Source organism: Carassius gibelio, chromosome A3, assembly GCF_023724105.1.
Source record: "Carassius gibelio isolate Cgi1373 ecotype wild population from Czech Republic chromosome A3, carGib1.2-hapl.c, whole genome shotgun sequence".
Lineage (NCBI taxonomy): Eukaryota > Metazoa > Chordata > Actinopteri > Cypriniformes > Cyprinidae > Carassius > Carassius gibelio.
In genome coordinates this window covers 26,137,658-26,155,961 of record NC_068373.1, presented here as the reverse complement: position 1 = coordinate 26,155,961, position 18,304 = coordinate 26,137,658, and the positions used below count along the sequence as shown (strand labels likewise).

At 35.9% G+C, this 18,304-nt stretch overlaps 1 protein-coding gene across 2 annotated transcripts in view; it reads left to right on the top strand.

Moving 5' to 3' along the window:
- gcgra (glucagon receptor a) overlaps positions 1 to 15,414 on the top strand; it is a 47,232-nt gene extending 31,818 nt beyond the window's left edge. For both annotated transcript variants that reach the window (XM_052552838.1, XM_052552847.1), the window contains exons 6-14: positions 180 to 286; positions 461 to 629; positions 2,188 to 2,347; positions 2,471 to 2,531; positions 5,256 to 5,325; positions 6,906 to 6,994; positions 7,588 to 7,735; positions 9,538 to 9,579; positions 9,681 to 15,414. In XM_052552838.1, coding sequence (XP_052408798.1) covers positions 180 to 286; positions 461 to 629; positions 2,188 to 2,347; positions 2,471 to 2,531; positions 5,256 to 5,325; positions 6,906 to 6,994; positions 7,588 to 7,735; positions 9,538 to 9,579; positions 9,681 to 10,034 — 1,200 coding nt within the window. In that variant the 3' untranslated portion in view covers positions 10,035 to 15,414. The remainder of the gene's footprint in view (positions 1 to 179; positions 287 to 460; positions 630 to 2,187; positions 2,348 to 2,470; positions 2,532 to 5,255; positions 5,326 to 6,905; positions 6,995 to 7,587; positions 7,736 to 9,537; positions 9,580 to 9,680) is intronic.
- The last annotated feature ends 2,890 nt before the right edge of the window (positions 15,415 to 18,304 follow it).

Sequence of the window (18,304 nt, the reverse complement as noted above, 5' to 3'; positions counted from 1 at the left end):
GTTTCAGTGGACAAAAAATTCATAAAACAATTTTTAAAGTTGTGAGTTTTAAATAAAGATGTGATCTCTGACCTTTTTACAGTTCATGCCAATGTAAAGACTGTAAGTCTAACCATCTTTAAATTCAGTAGTGCATTTGTGTCACTGTCTGAGCAGATGGTTTGTATGTCTATGTGCAGCAACACCACGGACGGGTCCTCAGTCAGTTCAGGACCATGTACACCATTGGATATTCCCTGTCTCTCGGGGCACTGGTGCTGGCATTGGGCATCCTGGTAGCGTTTAGGTAACATTCAAGCCAACTGGGAATTTATTCCTTCTGCATACACTTTAATTTCAAAACGTGTTTAGCATCAGTTTCTGGATCTTTGGTTGTGTTGGTGGTTAAGGAGTTTGGGCTTCTTTGTGCGAACAATGTAATGCTTTTTGACTTTTATTCATTGCACTCTGATCCCCGCAGGAAGCTGCACTGCATGAGAAACAACATCCACATGAACTTGTTTGCCTCCTTCATCCTGCGAGCCTCTTCTATTCTCATCAAAGATGCCATGTTAGAAAGGCCTGATGACTTCCATGTTGGTCAGGACTTCACCACTGAACTGGAGGTGGAGTGGCTGGTTAAAAACGAGGTCCAATAACCTGCTGTCTTTCTTTGTTTTTGTTGTTATTAAAAGATGATAATATACTGTACTAACATTCAAAAGTTTGGGGACAGTAAGATCAAGAATGTTTTTGAATGAAGTCTTTTAATGCTCACCAGAGCTGCATTTATATTCAATAGTAAAAATGGTAATGTTGTGAAGTGTTCTTACAATTTAAATGTTAAATATGTATTATTTTAAATGTTAAATATAAAGTATTCTATTTAGTTTATTTCTGTGATGCAAAGCTGAATTTTCGGCATCATTACTCCAGTCGTCAATACCACATGATCCTTCAGAAATCATTCTAATATGATGATTAATATGACATGTCTTATCAATGTTAAAAGATTTGCTGCTCAGTGTTTTTATGGAAACTTTTAAAAAACAGTATTCAGGATTTGTTGATGAATAAGAAAGATCAGAAGAACAGCAGTTATTGGAGATAAAAAAATATCTCTCTTTTTTTAATGTCTTTTCATCAGTTTAATGCATTATAGCTGAATAAAAGTATATATAAAAAAAAAATTAAGAATCTTGCAAACCCCAAACTTTTGAAATGTATCTCTAGATTCATACACATGTTTAATAATCCTATACCTTTGTTATTATTTTCAAAATTCTGGGTTATTTACAATTGACTGTCTATGGACAGCATGTTGTGGGAATTCTTCAGTTAGGGGATTTTTCTGTTCTTGTTGGATGTGTTTTCAATAAGAACAAAGTGTCATTCTACTTTTAAAGAAACAGTGTCCGAATATTTATTTCTGATATATTAACAACTTTTGGCATTTACAACGTTTTATATATATATATATATATTATAGCTATATTGGTAACTAATGTTAACGTGTAGCATATTATGTGCATTTATGTCCAGATTCACTAAACAATGCAAATTAGCATGAGAGCACAATCCCATATCTAATGATATTTGATGATCTTCTGACAATCCTTAGATTACTGAACATAAACTCAAACAGATCAAATTAGCATCGGACACAGATATGTCTTTCACAACATGGGTTAAGACATGCATTTTTGGCCGTTAAATTATGCAAAACCAGTAAATTGACTACAGCAAACCTCAGTATATGACATTGCATGATTCATTTTAGTGATCTCCTCCCATAAATGTTGCATCTTTTACAAATGCATATATAATAAGTTAAGCTGCAAAAATAACTTGCCATGCCTATTCATTTTACTGTCTTCAGTAAATCCTAATAGTAGTTGTTGTTTTTTTAAAGCCAAAAGAAAGTTTGTGTTGGCAAACATTTAAAACATTTTACTCATGAAGTTGGAGTTTTCATGAAAGACATTTAATGAAAAAAAAAAAAACCTTTCACTTTCTGCTTTTAAGGACTTTGTATGCTAATATGCTGCCCATAAACCGTACAGTGTATTGCAAATGACCAGGAATATTCTTTGAAATGCATGTTAATATAGATATAGTATAAAATCGATTACTGTGCAAATCTGAATGGAGGAGGCGGGTTAAAATTTAGCCGAAAGCTTTCAGTGACCCATGAACTCTGCGTTTCAGACGGCGGTCGGCTGCAGAGTTGCAATGGTGATGATGCAGTACAGTATACTAGCTAACAACTACTGGCTGCTGGTGGAGGGCATCTACCTGCACAGCCTTCTGGTCGTGACAGTCCTGACGGAGAGGAATTACTTCGGCATCTACCAGTGTATTGGCTGGGGTGAGAGGTTCAGGGCTTTTACTCTGTGAACTCATTAGCTGGGTTTAAGAGCTTCCTCATACAGAGCGCGGCAGATGGTTTATACCTCGTGTCACATGGTCTCTCTCTCTCTTTCTCTTTCAGGGGTCCCTCTGATATTCGTGTTGCCGTGGGTGATCATGAAGTACTTGTATGAGAATGAAGAGTAAGTTCTAGAGCCGTGTGGGAAGAGTGTGTTTGTTGCTGATGAAAGCCAGTGCACGTCAAACAGTCGGTGTGTTTTTTGCAGTTGGAGAGTTGGCCGACATCAGTACTCTGTCACTGTAGCGTTTGTTTTATAACAAATCAAGCACATAAGTTGTGAACACATGCTGCCCCGATACTGTCAAATGCAGTGATGCTACACAGATTTTCATCTATGATAAATGACTGTTAAGCATTTTATTTACCTGCAACATCCCCTCCAGTCTTACAAGTCTTGCTTGTAACAGCCATTGAGTTACACAGTGCATTGTAAAATCTCATAAATCTTACATGTTATTGTTGGAAGGGTTTTCAAGATGTAAATTTATTTCAATGACCCTTTGTGGGCGCTGAGTTTACATGTTCAGTAGTATGTATTTCAGCCATATTCATCTAATTTAGAAGCTGACTACAGTACATACTGTAATTCGCATACATTAGCCTGCTATACATCAGATGTATTGTAAGTAGCACTCTAGTATGAGACCTTGTTGCTCCCTTAAATGTAAAATGTACATGAAGGAGATTTTCCATATGGTAATAGTTAAACGTTGCACTTTCTTTATATTTTCTGTAAGAGCTGGATGATAAAGCTAAAAATAATATCTTGATATTTTTCTGCTTCAACCATCCTTTCAGTCAAATAGACATATTTTTGCATGCATATTTGAGTACTAACATATTTTAATACATAAAAAGTCACATTGGCACTTCCGTTCCAAATTTTGTATCAATTAAATAAAGTCGTTTTAATGATTCATGGAAATGAATTGAACTCCTGATGTTGTGTAATGTCTCTCCTTAATGTGGGAGACACTCTCGTGAAAACATTTCAGTCTTGTGAGTCACAAAACTCATATAATAGCAGTCGTTAGGATTTAATGGACAAACGAAAAAGACTGCAAATATTGTAATCAATCATAATTGCTTTTTTTTTTTTTTGCATCAGCCAAGTGACTTTGAATATATTAAGAGTGTTCGATATAAATCATCTGTGAAAATGGAGTATGTTTAATTTAATTGAATGTGCTTCATATCCTAAAATTATATACTTTAACCATATTTCAGAAACATAAGAAGTTATGAAATTGCATACAAAGGTCAAAAACACTCTAAAGTTGTCTAATTATATAATATATTACTTTAAGCTGTAATATATTTTTTATTTAATTGCAATTAAAATGCAGCTGAGTTTCCCGAAAAAATGACATTCAGTTCACCCTTAAAGTAATAGGTCACCCCAAAAGTTTTTTATTTCCAAAATAAATTCTGTTTTTATAAATAAGTGTACCTCTGTAGCCCAGGCCTTTTTTTCTATAGCAGGCACAGAGACTGACATAAATCGTTTATAGTTTGTATATCTGTGACTCCACTTTAATGTGTCACGGCCTGCTAGGGGTTGAGGACAGATTTATACTCTCCCGCACTCATCACCCCATCCATCCATCTGAACTTTCCCGTCCTGTGCAGATAAAAGAATCACTCCTTCCTGTTGATAAAGTGAGCATTATCCCCATTCAGTCAGCATGTCATCTGTTATGTGTCTGTGAGGCTATTTGTTTCATTCGCTGGGTTTTATTTCCACACTATCACTCAAGATACTGAGATAATGCTGCATTTTCAGTGTGCAGGTTTTCTGAATGCATTGAATTACTACTGTGATAGTCAAAATGTGCAGTATGCAACAGAAGAGCACACTGTAATGCACTTAATTTTACCTTCCATTTCAAGTGTGATTAATGAACCACAAGTAATATGCTGTAGGCCAGAATTTTAAACATCTAGTTCATTTTGCATTATTTAATCGAACCGCCAAAAAAAAAAAAAAAAAAAAAAAAGTTTTATACATGAAATGTCAAGTTAATTTTTTTTACAATAAAATAAAAATCAGAATAAGAAAAATCCAAACTCTAACGAATAACCCTATATTTATGCATTTAGCAGTCGCAACTCACCAGGCTATTTTCTTTTTACCATTATGTGTGTTGCCTGGGAATCAAACCCACAACCTTTTGTGCTGCTAAAACAATGGTCTACTATTGAGCCACAGGAACATTTTAAATCATAAACACATTTAGAATATATTAACTCTGAATAGTTAAATACAAAAATATTAAATAAATAAATAAATTCAGTTTATTGAACCTCTAGACAAAATATTGCAAATATCTGAAATAAAGTTTGCATGTATGATTTGTGTTAAGTAACATTTCATGCATCAGGATTTTATGGCTCATCGAAAGAATATGGAGCTCAGACTTGAGGTTCAAAAACACTTAAATTTTATTCAGAGGCCAAAACTAAGCAAAGATATGCAAGATGATATTCTGATAGCTTGTATTGTAAATCAATGAGATATTTATAACAGAATACTTACATAAAATCAGTTCTCACTCTATATCTCACATAGATTAATATGTCTAGTAAGATTATATTTAAATACTTAGTTTTATTATCAAATCTTTGCAGTTTTTATTGTTGAGGGCAAAAAAAAAAATGCATTGCAATACAATGATGATTGAGAGACATACAGTACAAATAAATTAAATAAAATGGAAATCATGGACCAAGTAAACCGAAGTTGCTTCAGTAAACGTTTGTCTGTATTGAGTATATTTAATGAACAATAGTTGGCCATATATTTGCTCATGTACAGTGATGTATTTGATCTCTTGTTGTTGATTAGATGCTGGGTGCAGAATATTAACATGGAGTACTGGTGGATAATTCGTTCGCCAATCCTGCTGGCCGTGTTGGTGAGTGCAAGTCTCATTCATGTACATATCTGCCCGAGTGTCCCATAGTCAGAGCACTGCTAATCAAACTTTACCTCCACCCTTGAAGTCAACATGAGTTCAAAATTGCATTTTAGCCTTGATTATCTAGCTGAAGCTGCCAGCTCCAGTGTAAATATTGCTTCAAAATCAAATCAATTTGGGCATGACTTAATGCATAAACTAACTTTACCTAATAATGAACAAAATATTTGTTTCAGTATCTTTTCAAATGTTAACAAAAATGCAGTTGTTCATTGTTAGCTCATGTTAGCTCAGGCCCATTAAATAATATTAAGTGATCCAAATTCAGATTTTAATAATGTGTTAGTAAATGTTGAAATTATTTTTCATTTCTTAATAGTTAACTTAACTAATGTTAACAAATCAAAGCTAAAGTGTTACCAAAGATTCAATGTATCAGGGAATAAATTGGCATGCTTAGGCTAGACAAATATAATTAAACCACTAATGAATTTCTGTAATGAGATGTCCTGTTCTGTCATTCTAATTCAACAGCATGTGGCCATTTCAATTAAAATTCACATTCACGAAAGTAATATTTTTCTTAACCTCTACATGCACACCATAGTAAGAATTTTGATAATACTGCTATTACTAGTATGACCCAGGCTTGAGTGTCTTGAGTGTCCATGCTTGAGTGGGGAAGTCGTGGCCTAATGGTTAGAGAGTCTGACTTCCAATCGAAAGGTTGTGAGTTCGAGTCTCGGGCCGGCAGGAATTGTGGGTGGGGGGAGTGCATGTACAGTTTTCTCTCCACCTTCAATACTACGACTGAAGTGCCCTTGAGCAAGGCATTGAACCCCCAACTGCTCCCCGGGTGCTGCAGCATAAATGACTGCCCACTGCTCTGTGTGTGTGTGTGTGTGTTCACTGCTCTGTGTGTGTGCATTTCGGATGGGTTAAATGCAGAGCACAAATTCTGAGTATGGGTCACCATACTTGGCTGAATGTCACTTCACTTTCTTGTTTGCCATAATTGAAAGAATATAAAGAACACAGTAGGGTAAATATTTTATGCCCTGCAATTTCCATCTTCGGTCACACCATCACACCCAATTGCCTTGTATTTGGCTAAGCATTAAGCAACGTTCAAAATTGAAGTCATTTCCATTATACATGAAGCACACATGTCCACTCTCAGTGCATCAGGAAGCAGCCTACTTCACAAGATATGTTTTAGGGTCCACAGCTATGATTTCAAAGAACTGCTTTCCCCCTCCTCCAGTGTTTTATTTCCACTTGATTGCGTTGAAAGGCACATTACTGTGCAAACTTGCCAGGCATAATGAAATGTGCAGTGACGTTTCTGTGAATCTGTCCACGTCTCAAGTGTTCCTGTAGTGGGCAGGAATTCCTATGTTAAAGAGCTGGACTTTATGAATGCTGTTCCCGCTGACTTCCTTCCCCCTACGCTCCTCACTGCCCCAGTCCCTCATCTGAGTCTTGAGTCATTGGTTGTGCTGTGAGGAAACTGCTGTGTCAGTTTTGTGACATAATGGTCTTAATCAAGGCATTTTTTTCTCTCTCTCTCTGTCAAGATTAACTTTTTCATCTTCATACACATCATCAAGATCCTCGTGTCCAAATTGAGGGCGCACCAAATGAGATATTCTGACTACAAGCTCCGGTAGGTGTCCTACAGTTAAAGGGTTAGTTCACCCAAAGGTGAAATGTATAGCATAATTTATTCCTTTTGCTTCATTAGAACCCAAAATAAGAAGTGTTGATGGAAAAACTAATTGCGCAATAAAAGTAAGCCCGTACGACAGGTATTCTGGAGCCAAACAATAGCTTTAGATGAGGAACATATTAAAAATTGTTAGTTATTTGCTGATAATCTTAAATTCCCTTCATTTCAGAGCATTCAAGCATTTGCACCACAGTTGGTTATAAGAGATGTGGTTTTTGACAACAATGTAATGCGCTATTGCACACAAACCACCATACTTTAATCATTTGCATGCTTGCACATTGCTTTAATCAGAGCATTTGTGAAACAGATTTGAGATGGACAGATTTTTCATACTTATTGTACTTGTAAATATAAGTATAAAATAATATATTGAAAAAAGAATGAAAAGTATACAGATTTGAAACAACATGAGGGTGAAAAAAATGATGACTGTACTTCATTTTTGGGTGAACTTTGAGCATTTGCACAATGTTGTGCATTTTTATTCCAGATTAACTGTCTATCTTTGTATTTTCTCCCAAATTTAGGCTTGCTAAGTCAACCCTCACCCTGATTCCATTACTTGGGATCCATTCGGTCCTGTTTTCATTTGTTACTGATGAGTCTACCTCACATGGTGCTCTATCCCTGCGCCTCACAAAGCTCTTCATCGACCTCTTCTTCAACTCCTTCCAGGTCAGGAAGTTTTAATACACCATCACTCTAATCATGGTTGAGGAAAACTCAGAATTGTAGAATTGTTCTCCTTTCAATTTGTGAAGTTTTAGAGGAATGCTAGAAAAAGGAATCTACTGAGTTGTCGTTCGAATCAGATCCACACAGTCAGACAACAGAACAATTTCATTAGACTAAGCCATTTTCAGGGATTGAATTGGAATTTAAAAGGCATTCTCAAGTGAATTCAGTTTTAAATGCTGCATTACTCTGACCCTCACTAGCAGATGGATAACAAGCTCAAAATTACTCCAAATAAATTGTTTTGTTCTCGATATGCCACTAAACAGAGAAATCTCTTGCCAAACACCTCACCTTGCCAAAATCTGTCTAAAAGCCTCATATATTGCAAATTAGCAATGCATTCAAATGTCCATTGATTGGGCAGCAGCTTAGAAAAACAAACTGATATTCTGTAACTTATTTACAATGTCAGGACTAATTGCTTTGAGAGAGCAAATGCTACAAATTGGCGGACTCACCCTTTGACAAACTGGTAATGACTCTCAAGTGGAGCGCAGCTGCAATGTGTTGAATTTGTATCATCTGCCTGGAGGAATTGCCCTGTTGACACATGTGTAAAGATTCAGGGTAAGGGAGAGAGAGCGAGGCCATAAACGTGACTGTTGTGTGTCCATCTGTAGACACTTCATGCTTATTGGCTTTTGAACATCTTACTGCAGATTGCACTAAATGAACTCATTCAAAGTGTCAGGTTTATCTCATTCGCAAAATAGACTGATGATTACTTTTAAAGATCTCTGAAAATGCTTATGTATGACAATGAACAACCTCAAAACAGAGTTTAGCTGGCCTTTTTGCAGTTGATTCAAACTTTATCCAAAGGATTACATATCCAGGTGGGTTTATGATGGTTAGTGGTGGTTTAAGTTAAGTTAATTTGATAGGAATAGTACTTTATGATCAGCTAAAGATGTTGACCAGTGAACAAGACCTACTTTGGTAAATCAAACCAAATTTTGTTTGGTCTGACCTTCTGGTGAAGTTGGTTAACATGGAAGTCTTGTTGGAAAAGCCAGTTAAAAAGCCTGGTTAGAAAACCAGCATCCCGTTGAGACCAGTATCCCAAACACAACATAAACCAGCAAACAGTTGTATGGTTATGTTTCCCAAATGCATTGTTAGTTATATGATCTCAAGTTCCATTGTTCACGAAACCATAGTTCTAGCAAACATCCGCAAATAGCATCTCAAAGTTGTGTTGTTGGAACTATAGCTCTCTTCAAACTGGTGATTTGAAGCTCAGTTTAGTTTTTCAAGAGAATGAAAACAGCATTTCGAAGAGTGTGCATATGCATATGCGTAATTACACAAGAGAGAACCCATCACTGAATCAAACATCTCTAAATAAAGCAAAACAATGGAGATCAAATATGGCAAAGTAGTCCTCGGATGCCATGTTCCTTATTTATTGCAATAATCTGGCATGAACTCCATCATAAACTGATTAATTAGCAGAAGTTAGCACTCCATGACCTGCACAACATTAATAACGACAGTCCTTTATTATTGAGCCAATGTGGTTAAAAAAACTGATGTGTGACAAAATGACTACAGTTTTGGGAAACAGCTGTGACTAGCTACTTCTTCAAAAATAAATTATACTATGGTAGTTATTCAGTAAGTTTTGTCATTGTAGTAAGCACATCCCTGGATATTTCAGCAGGTTGTCCACTTATACAACTTTTTTTTTTAAGTGTTTCTTAAATTAATTGCTTATTCGTGCTCTGACATGTTCACAGGGGCTGCTGGTAGCCATCTTATATTGCTTCGTCAACAAGGAGGTACGTTAGATACTCTTTTTAATATACCCATCCTCACAAATCTGGCTCAATCTTTACAAGTCTGTTTTATAACCGTTATGTGAATGTTCTCGATTGGTCAGGTTCAGTCTGAGATTCTGAAGAAATGGAGACGTTGGAAGCTTGGGAGGGACATTGAGGAGGAGTACCGTCACACCTACAGCCAGTCCCTTCAGATGAAGAGTGGCAGCATCTTGGTCCCTCCTACCAACCTCTCGCAGCTGCCTGATATCGCTACCACTACCTCCCGGCTGGGCAGTCCAGAAGAGAAGCAGATGTTGGTGTCCAGCAGCCAGAATGGTATGGGTCCTGGATTGCAGTTCACCTCCACACCACAAGATAGTTCCACCTGCAGTTCGATAACAGAGGACATAGTCATGGTGGACAGGGGAAAGTGTTGTAGCGTTCAACAGGGCAATGCGAAGAGCAACCTGTGAGCATAAGGACCTCCAGATGTCTCACAGAATAATACTCAAGCACTCTTGCTTCTTTTGGCTAAGGGTCCTGAAACCTTGACCCTGGCTGGAGCAAGAGGAGTGTGTATGTGTGTTGATGTGTGAGTTTGTGAGAGCACTGCGTTCTCTGATGGACACATGATGGGCACCCGTTCATAACATTACTTGATGCTCAGTTGACACCGTCCCAGTCAGGCAGGATCAGCAGTGAGCAGAAGGTGAACATACAGTAGGTTAAGAAAGATTTGCACAAATGTACATGCTAAAAAACTCAATGTGAAGAACAGAGTCTTACCTCTAGTCTTAAATACAGTAGCTATCTGTGATGTTGATGATTTAGTAGAGAAAACCCACTGGGACTGCAGGGTCCAATAGGAACAATCACAAGAAAACATCTACAACCAGCGCATCTGGATGACCGGAAGATGTAGGAAAAGATACACTTAACTGAACTTGTCAAAAACTTTACTAAACCAGCTAATGCATTTCAGAGTGCGTGAGCTCCATTTAAACTGAAGGAACCCCACATGTCTCTGTAGAAAATACCAACTTGGACCAGAATTTCCATGCAGGTTTATGCTATTGTGGTGCTGATGGACCAGCAAAGCCAAAAATGAGTGAAGCTGATTAGTCAAGAACATTTGCTGATTGAGTAAGCGAAGAAGCCTTGCACACCAGCATTTTTGTTCGCATACCGTATATTTTGGAATCAACTGACGCTTTTGGGTACATGTAATATTTACAGATGTTTGTGTGTAATTTAATTAAAAGCATCTTTGTCTTTGTTCAAAATTAATTGCCAAGCTAAGGTATAGATGTAGACTGATCAAGTATAACCCGTGTGCCTTTTTCTGTAGGTCATAGACTCCGATATTGAAACAAATACACAAAGATTCACCAAGCGAAGTAAGTTACCCAGTCTTCAGAGGTGAAAGTTGCTTAAAGCAGATTCTGTATAGTGAACCGGGCATCAGGCACACATTAGATGTGAATGTGCCACTATTAATGATGATGATTTGCTCCCTTCAAGGAAATATGCTTGGTCAAGCATGCAAAATACAGCCCTAAGTGAAATGCTTCAAAGGGTCTGGGTCCGTTTCTTAATGGAGTAGCATGACAGATCTGATTCCCCTGTGTCAGTGGTCAGAAGAGATGACTGTCCACCAGCCATGATGATATGTTCAAGAGTCAGTATTAATTAGCAACTATTTCTTCTCTCGCATACTTCTCATCTCCTAATAGGCATTCAAATCTTTGCCATAGAGCTTTGAAAGATGTTCAGGAAGTGTGAGAACAAGAGCCAGAAAGCGAAGAGAAAATTTAGAACAAATTATAACCTTCAACATCGATCAAAATGATTCTTCATTCAGAGGATATCTGTCATGCTCAATTCAAGATATGCTATAAAAAAATATGCAACCGAAAGACACTGACATGAGATTGCGGTGAAGTATAGAAGTGAAGTGTGTCATTTCTGCAACATTATTGCCACAAAATCTGTTCGTTTGAGTGGCCCAGCTGAGCCATAACAATAACAAAGAGACCATAGGGTTAAGGTTTGTCTGGTTAGTATCTATAGTTGAGATGTCGAGCAACTATACGTTTAATTTGAATGAGAATCCTAACAGATGGGATTCCCCAGTTATTGACATTAACTTGATCTGAACAATTGTAAAATAGAGCATTTGTTTGTAGAATTCATTTCTGCATTTCTGTTTAGTGTCACTAATGATGTGTAAATCACATACTTCACCTTTAATGACAATGAGCAGCTGATGCCCCATATTGTGGCATTTGTGTGCATTATGATGCACATTTATATTTTCTTTAGGTCATCAAACACGTGATGATAATAACGATGAATAACGCAGATAACTATGTGGGGCAATTTGCACAATTCTAATTTATAATTGTTAAATATGTAGATATCTGTAAATGCCGGTTGAGATTTTGTTTTGTGGTGTCTGTTATTTCTGTTGTTTATGCAGACGGTGTGTATTCTGTGCTTGCTTTGCGGGGGGAGGGAGAGAAACACGTAGGTCCTGGGTTAGTGTTCAGTTAGCTAAGAAAAGAAACTGCTGGCATTTTTGTTTTTTTGCAAACAGTCGAGACCAATTTTGCATTTTGAGTGAAACCGGATGATATAATTCAGTCCTTCTGTGGTAAAAGTGAGATAGTTGTGCCAATTTTTTTTAATAACTGCAGGTTAAAGACTCCTACCAAATCCAGTTAGACTTTTTTTCAAAAGACAGAAATACTTTATCGCCACAAGGGATAAAAGAACATTAAATTATTTGCCTAAGGTTGCCTACCAAAACAAAACAGCCTGTTGAATATTTAAAACAGATTTTTTTAAAATTGGCATCATGAAATGTTATCCAAGCATGAGAGTAATTTTGAAAGTTGATAAATCATGCATACACTGGTCTGCCTTCTATTTCAACTGTAGTCTTGTAGCAAAACTGAAGTGATGCCAAATTTTTCAGTGAGGGAACAAAGTGTCTGTTATGCTCATCTCTCTGCATTCAAGCTTCAGAACCTCTTGGAATATCTAGGAATGAACTATAGTATCCCAGGAGCCATGCTTTAGAAACAGGAGAGATGGAAACCTGAATCTGTGAAACATTTGACAAATAGAGCCCATTGTTTTTTAAGTATCTGAATGGTAATGATGTTGCACCCAAAGTATGATATGCTCACAAATTATATGGACAGATTTTTTGGAGCTTGGTAGTATATCATCTGCTTTTCTTGTACAGAAATGAGCAGCTTTGACATTCTAATATCTCATTTGAAATGTCATGCAATGGTTTGACAATGATTAATTTTTAGTGAACTGTTCCTTTAATTTTATTTGTTGGCAAAAACTCAAACATGTCACTATATCAAGTCATTATATATTACTATTTTCTCACGCAGTCCTAGCAAAAATATCATAAAACATCTTTTTTTCCCCCTGAAATACTTTTCCCTTTGACTGCAGTGGCTTTGGTTGAATGTATTGTATATTTATCTATAAGGATTCCCCTCAAATTATAATTTTTTTTAATTTATCACAGTGTTTGTGTTTCATAGTATACCTCAGCCACATTGAAAATGACTGATGCAAAATAATAATTCTAGAACACTGCCATTATATTCAAAGATCATGTCTACACTGTAAACAGACAGTGTTGAAGCTTTGCTCATTTTAATGGGTACGTTCTAGTTTTGTGTTGTGTAGCTCTCTTGCAATGTAGATGGGCTGATGGTATGGTTGGCCAGACATGCTGTAGATTAAAACGTGTTTGTGTAATGCTTTTTTTTATTAATTGTGATATCAAGATGGTGAATAAATAAATTAAAGTAAAAAAAAAAAAGAAAAAAAATATATGTATATATAAAATACATGGTTTGTCTTTCACAATTGTTATGAATTTGTACAATGTAATTCACATGTTTTCGTATGATCTGTTTACACTTCGCTGATGGGTGGACCTTCATGCTTTTTTTTTTTTTTTTTAGCTTCTTTGTACAAATTTGTATGAAATCATATAAAACCTTGTACAATAGTTACATTTTCTCAGGATACCAGGTTGGTTTATACTGTGAATTTTGTCTTAAAGCCTTGATTAGATGTTTAAAACTGTTTGAAGGTTAGTTCGAAGGTTATATTGGCTTCATATACTTGTACCTGTATACTTTTTATGTTTTGGCGATTTAGTGGCTATAACATGTATGAATTTGTGCATTTTCATGCAATGTCTATGATCCACTGATGGTTAGGTTTATGGGTTGGACTTTTATGCTATTGTGAATCACATCAAATAGATTCATCCGAAAACACTTAAACCCTCATAAAATACTTGTGTTCTCATGAAATTGGGTTGGTGAATTTTGGCTCAACAAGCCTTTCCGGGATGTTTAAAAGTGATTATTTTACATACATAAACTTAACAACTACCTTACTAAGTATTCATAAGCAGCACATTAGGAGTTTATTGAGGCAAAACTATAGTAAGTTAATAGTGAGAACTGGTCTTCAAACGAAAGTGTGTACTTGTGTTTTTATATATATATATATATATATATATATATATATATATATATACACATATACATTTACTATATACATTTTTGCAAAAAACAAACAAAAATAAAACCACTTCCCTATATACAGTATACAATTCACTTTAGTTTCCCACTGAAAAAACACCAACAGCTTGTATTCCTTTTCATGCAAATAATGATTACAGGTACAGATTATAAATTAACAAAGACATTTTGTTTTTATATAATGGTTGCTTGCACAATATTATGTTATGGCCTCAACATAGTAGGTCCTTGAAAAGCCTGGGAATGCATTCAGTTTTTAACAGATAACAAATTCAAGGCCATAAAAGATTAAATGGCTTAAGTTTCTTCAATGCACAGATTTTTTAACAATAATGTTAATATCTTGTCCCAGCAAGAAAGCAAGAGCTCTGCACACTGACAAAAACAAGTTTACTTCCACTGGCTTTCAGTGACCATGGATGGATTACAAAATTAAATTAAAAAATTTCAAAGGACACAGTTTAAAAGTAGATAAATGAACTTGAGTGGAAATTGTGATGTTCACACATTATACACTTAAGTAATTTGTTCTGATGAATCTCCCTGAACCAGGCTTTGAACGCACACTTAGAGCTGTTGTTTATATCTGTACCTGCTGGTAAAAATAGCATAAATACGACCAGGCGTATCCCCCATCAAATAATACTGGAAATGGCATTGTGAAGTGCAATTTCCCTCCCTTTATTTCTTTATCCTCATGACGTACAGACATAATTGTCAAAAGTCATAATGACAATGATAGAGGGGCAATTTTGTATCTGCTATAAATATTGCTCATAATGGGACCATTGCTTCCTCTCAGGTTTTATCAGTTCCATTAGAGCTTAATGGACTCATTCACGATGTGATTATGAAGTCAGCTCTTAAACCTCTTTCTCGGAGTTAAACTGACTTACTTTGACTCATGTTGATAAAGTAAGTGGGCTGAGTTTGATCTGTTGTGTTGGTTTATTGTTAATTGTATTGGCCTGATATTCAGTCCCTGGAGGTCACACCGTAAGCAGTGTTTTGAATGCATTATTGTTCATTACCACAATTAACTTGTACAATGACTGAATACCTAATTTCTCATTGCAACTCATCAAGCGAGCATCATGAACGATAGGGTACTGAAATCTTCACTGTGATTCAGAAATCTTCTAGATTGACCAGATTTACCCAATACAGTACATTCAGAAAATGTATGTTCCAGTTTCAGCTGTTAGGCTCACTGACTTGAAATGTGATACCAATAAAAGTGGGAAATTAAATAAGTTTACTGTGCCCACTTACTGTCTAGCACTGTTTTTTGCACACAATATTTGCGTAATTTTAGTATATTTCAGTATATTTCAGTAACACAGAAATATGAGGTGTTCTTCATATAAAGTCTTGTATAAAGATTGTGTCTCTTCAGAGACTTGGTTTAAAATGCTAAATTCATATAGATATTTTTAAGAATATTTATATTTTACTACTTGCAAATATAATATTAATGATAATAAAATGCCACTTAAGTGTACTTAAAGAGAGTTCATGTTCTTGACTGTGTTTCTTAACCGTTTCTTATCGTGCCTTTTGTTATCATTTCAAAATAATTATGTTTTACTTCAAAATACTTTGTTTTAATTATATTTTGGCATGTTTTAAACAAGTATGGTATAGAGCTACTTCCCATCCTGCTGTTTTAAAAGGCAGGACCCCATCTCTCGTTCTCTCTTCTTGTTTTTTTTTTTTTTTTTTAATTTGATTTGATTTGATTTATTAGACAGTAAAAAATAAATGCATAACATGAAGTCATCACAGTGACATTATACATTAATTAAATACGTTGTTCTGTCTCTCTCTCTTGGTCTCACACTCTCTCTATCTGCCTGATCTCCTCGCACGATTGCCCCAGAGCAAAGATCTCACTCACTTCAAATTATATACATTCAGCTATAGTGCATATTTTTATCTACAGCCAGATTCGTCTGCTAATATGCTGGCCAATGCATTGCAAGAGCTCGATCCCATTGCAGATTTTTAAAACCTCAGGACTCGAGGGGTTGATAGAGTTAAATTCAAATGTCTAAAAGCCAGATGCTAGTATTCAGGAAGCTAGCTATAAACATGTCAACAGTTCAACTAACTTTAATCTGGTTAATGAACTCTGTTATTTTAATTGACAGTCCAACGTGATGAAGAGATGTATAGACTATACTGAAATATCATTAATGCAGAAACATTTGAGGGGCATTATGTAGCGCCACCTTTCCTTTACCAAGCTCATACGGGGTAATATCAAGGTATTTTGTGGTACTACTCACTGTTGACAAACTGCATCTGTGAGATAGCTTTGAAGGCTACGTTAAATAGAAGGCACACCAAGGACCACACGTCAGTTTTTAAAATGACTTGAAACTGAAATTGCATTCATTATCTCTCTGTGTGCTCCATCTGTCACTGATAACAAGTCTACGTCGTTTCATTATAATGCATTTTGTCATCTGGACAGTGCAGCTCCTTCAGATGGGTTTGTTGAGCCTGAGGGTAGAAAAACAGAAGCTCTAGAACTACTCAACAGCTGGAGAAAGAGAGCATGACAAACAGATACAAAACACAACACAGAGTGAGAATAAGAGACAGCCAGGACAGCAGTGCACCTTGCATCTACCAGACATGCTCAAAGGGATAGTTCAGACAAAAAAGGAAATTCTGTCATCATGTGTTCACCTTCATGTTGTCTGATCTTTTGAGTTAATTTCTTCTGTGATAGCAGAATGTCCCATCTGCTCCTTTCCATACAATAGAAGTGGATGGTGACCTCGGACGTCAAAATCTTCAAGATAGCTTTCGGTCTGTTCTTCACAAAGCTATTATATAACTTCAGAAGACTATAAAGAATGCATGAGTCGAATGCACCCCTTTATGATTGTTCTGTGTCTTTTGTTCTCACGTCTCACATTTGGTGCTCTTACTCAGAATTTACTTACATTTTATGTAAGCGAGAAGTGTGAATGTTCTTCAAAACTCTTTTTGTGATTCATTCTGACCATGTCATATCAAAATGGGTCTTTAAAGGAAATTTAAAAAAAAACATCTTCAGGCCACTGATATGTAAGCATCTTCATCTGTGTGAGTTTATATTGTTTTTATATATTTATCAAATGTACTACCAATGAATTTTTGCTCAGAAATTGCTTGTAAATTTCTGAAGTAATTACAAAGAAACGGCAAATAAGACACTGAATTAAATGTGACATTTTTAAGTAGAAAGACTGATGTATATTTTTGGTCCCATATCATTTTAAGGTCCATTTCTCACTATTAACTCAATATTAGCTACAACTTTTGCCTCAATAAACTCCTAATTGCTACTTATTACTAATTAAGGCAGTTGTTAAATTTATGTATTGGGTCGTTTTATTACACCTTTAAAATATCTTTATTTACAATGTACCTTAATTGGTGCATCTTTAAAGTGGGAGAAAATTGTCAGTATTGTACCCTGTACCTTGTCTTAAATTACACTCTTATGCAATCATTCAGTCTTGTAGCTGTTCACAATCATGTAAATCCATGAGACTGTAGAGTATCTCGTGTCATTTTATGATTCAGATGGATGCGATGAGCATCAGCTTCAGTAATACACCCTTCATGTGCTCTTTTTGGACTGAACCTGCATTGGTCCAGACTCCACTGCAGACGACTGCCCATCTGTGCAGAGTTACGTCACTGAAGTGTGTACTTGAAGAGGCTGAGGGGCAGGGCTTAGGGTGAATAAAAGTTCAGACATTTCTATCATGTTGTGAACACTCTCCTATTTGGTTATTAGTGATGTAGTGCATTAAATCTATCCTGTTAGGTTTTGGTATCAAGAACTATTATGACATGATCACTGAGCTAGTGATTTCAGCAGATCTGTCTGATCATGAACGAACCAGTCTTGTGAAGCAAATCAACCAATGAATCTGACCAATTGTTTATAAATCAGACATCACTACTTCTCATGAACACATCAAGGAGAACTGGATGTAAAGATTCTTGGTAAATAATGACTTTTTGGCGGTAATTCCTAAAAATCTATGCTTGAGCTTTAAAAGACTTAGAATATAGTTCCCAAGTTGTATTGGATTACATTATACTTTTGTGTGACTTTATAATTATACATTATACTTTTACATCCATTTGAAGCT